This window comes from Triticum aestivum, chromosome 3D (assembly GCF_018294505.1).
Source record: "Triticum aestivum cultivar Chinese Spring chromosome 3D, IWGSC CS RefSeq v2.1, whole genome shotgun sequence".
Lineage (NCBI taxonomy): Eukaryota > Viridiplantae > Streptophyta > Magnoliopsida > Poales > Poaceae > Triticum > Triticum aestivum.
Genome location: NC_057802.1, coordinates 386,637,998 through 386,648,833, shown reverse-complemented (window position 1 = coordinate 386,648,833; position 10,836 = coordinate 386,637,998). Strand labels below are relative to the sequence as shown.

The 10,836-nt window shown below is 46.5% G+C and overlaps 1 protein-coding gene across 1 annotated transcript; it reads left to right on the top strand.

Moving 5' to 3' along the window:
* Window positions 1–170: 170 nt before the first annotated feature.
* On the top strand, window positions 171–4,812 carry LOC123079082 (clathrin interactor EPSIN 1). The gene is made up of 10 exons (XM_044501758.1): window positions 171–393; window positions 505–556; window positions 672–751; window positions 864–942; window positions 1,040–1,123; window positions 1,213–1,358; window positions 1,467–1,822; window positions 2,931–3,097; window positions 3,391–4,006; window positions 4,339–4,812. The coding sequence occupies exons 1-10, from the start codon at window positions 350–352 to the stop codon at window positions 4,533–4,535; spliced, it is 1,821 nt and encodes a 606-aa protein (XP_044357693.1). The 5' UTR covers window positions 171–349; the 3' UTR covers window positions 4,536–4,812.
* The last annotated feature ends 6,024 nt before the right edge of the window (window positions 4,813–10,836 follow it).

Genomic DNA, 10,836 nt, shown 5'->3' with positions numbered 1-10,836 from the left:
GAAATTGGAGATGGGTGTTGTAATTTACACCTTCCACGTCTGAATGTCAGCTTCAGGCGAAGATGTCTTTTTTTTATAGATTAGGAGAAGGCGAAGATGTCTAGGAGTAGAAAATGTGGTCCGCCAGCAGTTGGGCTTTCATACCGCGCACGCGAACGAGCCCAAGGGGAGACGGTCCGAGTCAGAGTCCAGTGCGATTGCCACACAGACACAATGTCCGGTCCGGGCGCTGACTGCCGCCAGCCTCGTTATTATTCCGCGGCGCTCCTCTCCGGACCCCGTCTCCGTCTTGGCGTCGCCACGCCACCGCCACCTCCACCGGCGGGGGTTGCAAGTCTCCAGCCCAGCCATGGATGGGATCATGAAGGTGCTCGATCACACCGTCCGGGAGATGTAAGGCCCTACTTTTGTGTTTTTCGTTTTGATTTGATTTGATGATCGTGCCCGCCGCTCTTTTCTTTTCCCCGTGTGCGCTGACCTCGGGCGCGATCCCCCGTTGCGCAGAAAGAGAGAGGTCAATCTCAAGGTGCTCAAGGTGCCAGAGATCGAGCAGAAGGTTTGATCGATTGTGTTTCATTCATTCGCCTGTGTAATTTGGCCTCGGGGAGGAAGAAATGTCCATGGTGTATTTGTGTTGTTTTACCAGCTGCCTGAAATTTTGTACCCGATAGGTTCTTGACGCGACCAGCGACGAGCCGTGGGGGCCTCACGGTTCAGACATGGCGGACATCGCACGGGCCACCAAGAATATGTCAGTGCAAAGCGCTCCAATTCCAATTCTCCTCACTTGATCTCTGTATTTAAATTGAAGTTATTGAGTTTTTGCACATTTTGATCGGGTCGTCGCTCTGCTCTGCTTTCAGCGGGGAATGCCAGATAGTCATGAAGGTGTTGTGGCAACGGCTGGGCAACACCGACGCGAATTGGCGTCACCTGTATAAGGTGATGAGCTCGAATTGGAATTTAGAACCGTGGCGACTCCACCGGTGTCCGTTCTGGATTGTTCCTCACTGACAGGATGTTTGTTCCACCTGCACAGGCGCTGGCTGTGGCTGAGTATCTTCTGGCTAATGCCACTGAGCGCGCAGCCGAGGAAATTATCGACAACAGCTCACAGATTGCGGTATGTGCCGCTGTGGCTCGTTTTAGTGTACACTTCCTTGTGTATATACTATTATTTACCTCGCCCTGATGATGATTTTATTTGTGAAGAAACTCACGACATTCGAGTTTGTGGAGCCTGGTGGAAAAGATGTTGGGCTCAATGTGCGCAAGAAGGCAGAAGCTGTTCTGGTCATTGTGGATGACAGGGAAAAGCTTCAACAAGCCAGGGAGAAGGCTGCTTCTACGAGGGACAAGTACTGCATTGCATTCGCCGTCTGACTTGTCGTGCATGATGTAGACATAAACCCTTGCCTTTCCCTGTACATCTCAAATTTTGCAATTTGCATGGACCATATGTTTAGGTACTTGGGGGTGTCATCAACTGGCATGTCATCATACAAATCAAGCGCAGCATCATTTGGCAGTGGCAGCTACTCCTCTGGTAGTCGCTACGGGAGCACAGCTGGTTCAAGGGAAACCGCCTCGTTCAAGGACAAGGATAGACACACTGGGAGCAAGAACGATAATAAGCCAAGTTACAGCAGCACTAGACAAAGGTCAAAAGAAGCTACTAAGAGTGCAAATAGCTCTAAATTAGCAAAAGGAGGCTCCAAATCACTGTCGAATCCACGTGCCGCACCTGGAGTTCCAAGTTCACAGAAAGGAAAGAATGAGGATGATGGCGACGAGTTCAATCCACGAGGATCTTCCACATCTGGTCATTATTTCTTCCTTACCATCTCTAATGTTTGGTTATATTGTATGATTACCACGGTTTCCTTGTCGCTGTACCCGTTGTTATACACTTTGTTTAACATGGTATGCGCCTATTATGCTGGTATCACTTATCATTCTGCTTACCGGACTACCTAGCTAAGAGCCAAAGTTCTTATTTGAATTTTCTTTTGTTTGAACTACGCACCATAGTGCCGTCAGCTATTTCTTACTTAACCGTATCAAACATACTCACCATAGCACTGAGACTGGTTTTTCTACCATGCACGGGAGATACCGTGCATGGCATCATCATTAACTCAATTATGAGCACATGGGCTTCACCCTATCCCCTAATAAAGATTCTTTCTCTCCCCTCAATCCATCCATGGATTTTAAGCTGTCTCTTACATATTTGATTCATTATCTTCTTACATATTTGTGTTATGAGATCTTTTCAACAAGACTAACCATGTATATTATTTGAACATTTTTGAAACATGAATTTTATAACTTCATGAAACTACAAAAACTATGATTGTTAGATCTTTTTTTTGTGAATTTGCACAATTATTTTCCGTTGTTATTAATAAACTTACTAATGTGTGCAAGAAGAGAACATTCTTATATATCCACACGAAAACCATCATGTAATATTCTGTACATGCATGTTCCATTGTGTTTCGTAAACTCAAAATTCAAAACATATTAAATATTGAACTTGTTTCGAAGATATCATCGAAAGAAAGACATGCGTTCATACAGACTATTTACCCTGTATTTATTTTAAAGTATATGGTTGTTTAAAGTTTAGATTCAAAATAAAATCCACGTCACATACTAGTGTGTAGGAGAGAGAACTAGTAGGTGCAGCCTTGCTCCATAAAGTTGTCAGATGGATTTTAATATGAGAATGAATACATGGCATGAGTGAGTCTCTAACAAGATGGACGGTTTAGCCATGCACTGGATATCCCGTGCATGGTAGAATCACTTTTCTCCCATAGCACTTGCTTGATTATTTAGCCGAGACGCAAAGTTCTATGCATTTTCTTTTATTTGACATACTCACCATAGTGTTGTCCTCACTAACCTTCATTTTTGGAGTGCAGCTGGAACAGCTAATGTGAGCTCCAATAATTTGGATCTCTTTGGGCCAAGATTAATGCCAAACGCTGGCAGTGCTGCTGTGCCAGAAATTGATTTGTTTGCGTTTGCAGATTTCCAGTCAGCCAATGCCCCATTGGAGGCAGCAACGTCAAGTGGTTCTCACCCTCAGGTTTGTTTTCTTGACCTTCTTCAAAAATTATCCTGACCTAGCAATATCTTTGTAGCACAAATCGTTTTCCATCTCTTACAGTTGTTTGCAATAAGAATCCCACTTAAATATGATATATTAGTTTCACAAAAATGGTGATAGGACAATGCAGTGATTCTGAAGATTCATAATCCAAGTAGGCTATTGGACTGTATAATTGACACTCACACTTCATTTTTATGATAAACCATTTCTACGGGTTGGCCATTTTGCATACTTTCTAACTAATTATCTGCATTCAAATGTTATTGCAGGACAACATTGATCTATTTGCTGGCAGGCCATCCTTTGGTGGCTCAGCTACTGCAGACATGGAGTTCTCAGTACGTGGTACTCCCAAAAAACATCCGGAGCAAAAAAGTTCTTCCCCTGCACAGCCCTCTGCGTCTGCTTTTGATCCCTTCAACCCATCCTTTGCCGCAATATTCCCTTCGGACACAGAGTTCTCAGTGCGTGGCACCCCAAGCAAATCCTCACAAGGAAAGCTCCCCGCACCTGAAAATTCAAGTGACACAGCTTTCGACCCTTTAGCTGGAATTCCGGTGAAGAGTTTCAATGGATCAAACTCTTCTGGTGTATGGTCTTCAAGTAAAGGATCAGCTGTTACTGAACCAACACATGGTTCTCCTGGGGCCACCAAGAGTTCTGATTGCAGTCCTTCGGAGGAGTTGAATTTTGGTGCCTTTACGTCGCACGGGGGATCACGCACGGCAAGTGCCACCAAATCCATGAACGAGTCACTCGCAAAGCAGAAGCAGGACTCCGTGCCGGCATCAAAACCAGCTGTGAAGAAAGAGACTTTTCGGGGCAAATCTAGCATTTGGGCTGACTCTTTGAGCCGTGGGTTGATTGATTTGAATTTAGCTGCCCGTAAGTATTCTCTTACTCTGCTAATGATGATTTATTTGTCCTTTTGACTTATCATACCCACGTGGCTGCCCATACCCCGAATATTTTTTTCGTCCCTGTTGCAAAATCATTAACAATGCCATAACATGAGTTATGGTTGCAATTAGTACATATAAAGAACATGAGTTGTAGACTTGTAGTTCCAGTTACCCACAAACCTTGGATCTTTTTTGCTTGTTGCAGAAAAGCAATGTAAGATAGTTCAAGACTGGCATCTTGCGCTAGATATTATTCCTGCATTTCTTGACAGTAGCTAAGTAGCTCATGATCGCTCTACTTTTGGTGATGTGCAGCAAAGATGGTTGATCCTTCAGATGCCGGGGTCGTTGGGCGGCTCAGCAACGGCTCTGAGGAGAAAGCCCCAGAAGCTGTTCCATGGTACATGGAGGCAGCAACAGGCACTCCTGAGTTTCCACGCTCCACGGGAGCAGGTGGTGAAAGCCGCATTTTCCAGCAGCAGCAGCAGCAGCACTTTGGGAACTTCAGGTGATCTTATTCAGGGTTGTATATTCTCGATTACCTTGAGTGGGCATGTCTCCCCATCCGTGGTTCCTGCGATATCTGATCTGTTCTTCTTATGCAATGATGAGTAGATGTATCGCAGAACACCTGTAATCTGCGTTATAGAGATGGGGCGCTGCTACAAATAAACCGGCTGATCCTAGAAAAGGATAAGCCGCCTCCGTAGCCATCCGATTGCACAAGAGTGCACCGTTGGATCCTTCAATTAATTACCTTTACTCTATACCGTATCACAAGAGTCCGACTCGCATGCGAGGAGAGGAACAGCGCCCGCGAACTTGCGGTGACCACGCTGCACGCCGGCCGCACTTGTAGCCTATGATCTCACGCATCAGCGAGGCTGTCTTGCAGCAAACACCGAAGAAGTCACCGCCGTCCCTTGCAGCACCGCTCCCAGCAGTTTCTGCCACCCATCGGTACAGAAGGCCAGCGACGCCCGCCTCCGGCAACCACCATGTGATGTGTTGCAGCAGTGAACAATGCTCGCCGCCGGCCTCCCCCTGCATGCTGCATTGCAGCACCAACAGGGCGGCGCCCGCCTCCGACCACCACCGCGTGCTGCGTTGCAGCAGTGAGCAGCGCTCACCACCGGCCTCCCCCTGCATGTTGCGTTCAGCACCACAGCGAGCGGCGCCCGCTGGTGACGACCACCGCATGCTGCGTTGCAGCACCTCAGCGAGCGGCGCCCGCCGCCGCCGACCACCGCATGATGCTTCATTACAACTCTATTGTAGCAGCAGCGCCACCCTCGACGACGCTCCATTGGAGCTCCAACGCGGCACCGCACGCCTCATGATGCTCCGTCGCAGCCACAACGATCCCCGACGCTGCTCCATTGCAGCTCGCATCGCTGGACACCCCCCGGTGATGCTCCGTCGCAACACCAAAGGCCACCGGTAGTGCTGCAATGCCGGACGCCGGTCTCTATGGCATCCGACTGCTTCAACGACCGCGGCGATGCTACGATACATGTTGCAATGGTCGCGGTGATGACGCGACCACATGCTTCGATCGCCTATGGTGTACTTCGACGGTCATGGCGATGCTGGGACGACATCCCGATTGCTTCGGCCATGTTGTGACGGGCGGGACATGGGCACGACGACATGCTCGAACACCCGTGGTGTGCTTCGATGACTGTGGTGATGCTACGAGGCATGCCACAACGGCATCCCGACTGCTTCGATGATGTTGCGGCGGCTGCGGCGTTGGCACGATGACATATGCTTCGAACAATCATGGTGTGCTTCGACGACCATGGTGATGCCATGAGCCGTGCTTCGACGATTGTGGCGATGACGCGACGACATGCTTCTAACGCTCGTGTTGCGCTTCGACGTCCGCAAATGTTGCTTTGACGGCCAAGACGATGCTGCACCGGTGTGCTTCGAACAATCGTGCTGAGGTTGTGATGTCGTTCTTCGACAACCGCACGATGCTACTTTCAACTGCTTTGACGATGCCGCGATGACATGTTTCAAAACCCCGGTAGTCTTGCGATGATGGGCATGACTGCTTCGATGATGCTGTGATGGCCGCAGCGGGGCGGCAATGGCGGCCAACTGCTCTGATTATGTTGCGATGACATGCTAGCTAGTTTGGTTGGTTATGTGGTGATTGATGAGGCTGCCTAAGTACTGAACTTAGCCGTGCATGTAGTTAGTTAGCTGCATGTTGAGGTGGTTAGCTACATGAACATCACAGGCCTAGTCGTTAGGATCCTTCAAGCAATCGAGCTTATCTAGGAGTAGGATTAGATCATGGGTAAGTGCGTGTGTTAGTGGCACAAAACCAGGGCAGTTGAGAAAGAGAAATGGAGAGAGAAATACGAAGGCGAGGAGAGACGTGAGAGCTACAGGAGGAGCTGCACGCGGGAGGGCGGAGCCTTGGCCAGGGCGGAGAGCGCGCGCGTAGTGAGCGAGGCGAGACGCAAGAGGAGGATGCTGATACAGGGAGAAGAGAGATGGAGGTTACTGGATACGGGTAAGGGTAGCCGCATGATCCTGTGAGATCGGACGGCGTCGGACGCGGTTGATGCTGAGCCAAAATCATCCGGTTGAATACAAGTGTTTTCCTATAGAGATGCTACTATGATTTTGTATGCATTATAAACAGCAAATGTACTTTGTGCAGTGACTGGATAAACTAAAGTGATGGTCAGAATTGTTGACTGCGTAGAAATTGGTTTGTCATACTCGCCGTGGCCTGGGGGTTGCTGGAGGAGCTTCTCCAAAAGCGGGTGCGCCTTTCGTCTGATCCCTTCTCGTGAGCCACCGGGCCTTTGCAACAAGTCTCATTGCCCTCAGTGCTTTGCAACACGAGCTTTGTTGCAACCCTGAACATCTTTTTATTTTATTTTGTATGATAGTCGTCCAATTCTGCTTGATGTACCTTTGCAACAAGCCTTGTGTTGCGCTCAGTGCTTCGCAACATTATCCTTGTTGCAGTGCCTGGAACTTTTTGTTTCTGTGCCTGATCTGCTCGTTGAACCTTTGCAACAACCTCGTGTTGCGTTCCGCACTTTACAACATGAGTCTTGTTGCAACCCTTGAACAACTTTTTTTTGCGCAATAGCCATTGGTAAGTCTTTGTAACAAGCGTCGTGTTGCGTTCGGCACTTTGCAACAGGAGTCTTGTTGCAATCCTCAAACAACATTTTTTCTGCGCGGCAGCCATTGGCAAGTCTTTGTAACAAGCCTCATGTTACGCTCAACGCTTCACAACATGAGCCTTGTTGCAAATCACGATGAGCCTCATCAACAAGCCTCATATTGTGCTCAACGCTTTGCAACATGGGCCTTGTTGCAAATTCCTCGGATGTTTCTTTCCTGTGGCCAATCTGCTTGCTGAGTCTTTGCAACATGCCTCTTGTTATGTTCAGCGTTTTGCAACATGAGCCTTCTTGCAAATCCCCCTAACAATTTTTTTGGTGTTCGATCTGCTCGTCGATCCTTTGCAACAAGCCTCATCATTGCGCTCAACACTTTGCAACATGAGCCTTGTTGCGACCCCCAAACATTTTTTCGTGTGTGGTTTGCAATGTAGTTTGTGTTGTACTCGCGCGTCTTGCAACAAATGCCATCTTGCAGACGGTTCAATCAGGAGCACATGGTGCGGTGGATAGCGTTTAGTCGGACGGTTGACAGGAAGCGTTTCCGATAAACATATATATGTTTGTTTTCATGACTTCCAATATTTGTCTGGTACATCAGTTCTCCTCCACAGACCCTTGCAGCAATGTGCAGGATACCATCTAGTAGTTTATTACACCAACCATGTCATCAATTCATCGGAAAAAATGACCAGTAATATACCTGTGTCTTTTCGCAAAAGAAAAAAAATATCTGCATGAAAAATAATGAACAAACAATGTGATATGCCACAAGCCCTTATATTTAGAGTTAAAAGCACTGGGAGTCCTACAACTTGTTCAGGATGTGATGATTTGGTCCTAGAACTTGCAAAACGACCCTACCCAGTCCCACAACTTGCACCCAATGTGCAACTTAGGTCCTGGACCAATCACAGAGTGACAAGTGGACTCCTGGGCCCCGAGCCGGTCAGTGCATGCGTTTTTGCAAAGAGCCCCCTGCCTTTCATTAGAATCAACCCGCACTACAGGCTGGACAGCCACGGGGGAGCACCTGAATTTATTATGTCGGGGGGGGGGGGGGACTCATGTATCTTATCCCCACTCGTCCCCCCTTCTCCATCCTTCTCCCTGTCGGGGCACGCACGGCCGTTGCTGACGTCAGCAACAATGGCTGCCTCGTCGGAGCTCTTCGGCGGTCCAGTGCCGCCTCCCTCCGCTCATCTAGTCCGACCGCCTGCTGTCTTTCCTCCAGACTATGGTGAGCAGTCCTCTGCTCTGCATCTCCTCTCCCCTGTTCCTTTTCTTGTATGTGCCCGACCAAGTACGGCCTAGTACGGCGGATCCGTGCGATTTGGAAGCAGATTCAAGGTTCTGAATTGCTTTGATCTTGCAATGTGGCATTCTTACCATGAAGGCAAGCTAGGGTTTTGAGCGATGCATTTAGTCTAGGGTTTCTGCAGAAAGTTATGGGTTTCAGGCATGAAGATAGTGTTGTTGCGTGGAAGCACCCTATGTTGTATTTCTTATGTGAATTTGGTATTTTGTTTATGTAGATTCGCTTACAGTCCCTGTAGTGGTGGATTTCGGATCATAGTGAACTGTTAGTTAGGGTTTTGATGAAGAAGGTGGCCCAATAGCTATTAATTCATTTGTATGGTCCTTCTATATGTAATTTATCTGAATGTGTTTTGCAATCACTGTATATTTATGTTGTTGCTTATAATTCAGTTAACTCAATTTGTGTAGTTAACTGGTCAGTGTTATATTCAGTTAACTGAATTTCTGCAGTTCATGTTTAGTGTTAGAATTTCATTGTTATATGCAATTAACTAAATTTTGCACTGAATTTCTGACCTTTTTGGATGCAGTGTGTGACTCAGCAATGGGACAGAGTGTTCACACTCCTTTCTTTACATTGGAACTGGAACATGGTGGTCTTTTCTGTGGACCTATCAGTGCCCTAGAGTACTATAACTCTTCTTTGGAGGTCTTTGACTATGTTGATGCTTGCACATTTTCATATGCAGTCTTAGAAGAGCACCTAAAATGGTTGGGATATCCTGCCAATGAGCACATAATTTACTGGTGCTTACATGAGAAAACAATTTCAGATGGGTTGGTTAGAATTAGAGGTGATGAAGATTTGCAGCATCTTATCACAGCTAGTGCTCATCACAAAGTTCTTGCAATTATGGTTGACCATGCAGACTTCATCAGCAATTTCAGAGAAGATTTGTTGAAGATGCCATCTGCTGAAAGTCCTGTCAGAATGGCCAACTCAATTGTTGGTGCAAGCAGTGCAGCATCTACTAACAATATCATTTCTGTGAATGTTGAAGATCCAATTTCAGAGGTTGCAGCTGATGGGACAAAAGTAGAGGATATTCTGATAGATTTGCTTAATGATGTTGCTAACCCAAATTTGCTGACAGACGGTGCAGAGCTAGACCTGCTTAATGGTGGTGTTAACCCAAATTTGCTGGTTGCTGGTGCAGAGCCAAATTTGCAGCCTGAAGATATTGTGCTGTCAGATTCAGAATTCAGTGACAGTGATTATGACATAGATGATGGAGATGATGATCTTTATGAAGACAACATTGACTTTGATGTTGATGAAGAGGCTGAGCAAGAGGAGGTAGAGGTTGAGCCTGACTATGTACTTGAAGATGAAGATCTGAACCTCTCCACTGAAGCACAAGATCAACTGAAGTACAAATTCAAAGCTTTCAATTCCAAGGTGGACATGAAATCCCCTGTATTTAAATTAGGTATGGTATTTGCTGATGTGGTTGAGTTGAGGAAAGCTCTCAAGGCATATTCAATAAGGAACAGACTGCAGATCAAGAAGGTGAAGAATTACAAGATCAGATTAGAGACAGTTTGTCAGGGTGGTTGCCCATGGGTGCTTAAGGCTGGAAATGACAACATGACTGGAAGTTTTGTCATCAAGGCCTACAATGCATTGCATAAGTGCCAGAAGAAGTGGAAGTTAAAGGATATGACAGCAAAATTCCTGTGCAATTTTTTCATTGATGAGTTCAGAGATGACCAAAAGATGTCCATTGGAACATTTTCAAGGAAAATAACAAAGGAATTCAATGTTACTCCTAATAGATGGAAGCTTGCTATGTCTAGAAAGCAAGCACTTAAGGAGATACATGGTGATGAGGAAGAGCAGTTCAGTAGGCTATGGGATTATGGGCATGAGCTAAGGAGCAAAAACCCTGGGTCTACATTCTTGCTAACAACTACACTTGTCAAAGATACAAAATTTCCAATGGGCAAAAAATGTTTAAAAACATTATATTTGTCATATGATGCATGTAAGAGAGGATGGCTAAAGGGATGCATGCCTATTCTCTTCATTGATGGTTGTCATATGAAAACAAGGTTTAAAGGAGTGCTCCTTAGTGCTGTTGGAATTGATCCTAATGACTGCATTTTCCCCATTGCAATGGGCTGGGTGGAAGTAGAATGCAAAGGTTCATGGAAGTGGTTTCTGACCACTCTAAAAGATGATCTGAACATTACAAACACAGCTCCTTTCATAGTTATGAGTGACAAGCAGAAAGGGTTAATAAATGATGTGCACAAGGTTTGGCCAGCTGCAGAACACAGGTTTTGTGTGAGGCATATTTATCAAAATTTTAATGAGAAGCACAAAGGAGAGGTACTG

What these genes read in the sequence shown, in the direction of transcription:
- LOC123079082 (XM_044501758.1), top strand. Translation starts at nt 350, where the DNA reads ATGGATGGGATCATGAAGGTGCTCGATCACACCGTCCGGGAGAT. An exon ending in ATTGGCGTCACCTGTATAAG is followed by an intron (nt 943 to 1,039) that starts GTGATGAGCTCG and finishes CCACCTGCACAG; the next exon opens with GCGCTGGCTGTGGCTGAGTA. An exon ending in GCTGCTTCTACGAGGGACAA is followed by an intron (nt 1,359 to 1,466) that starts GTACTGCATTGC and finishes CCATATGTTTAG; the next exon opens with GTACTTGGGGGTGTCATCAA.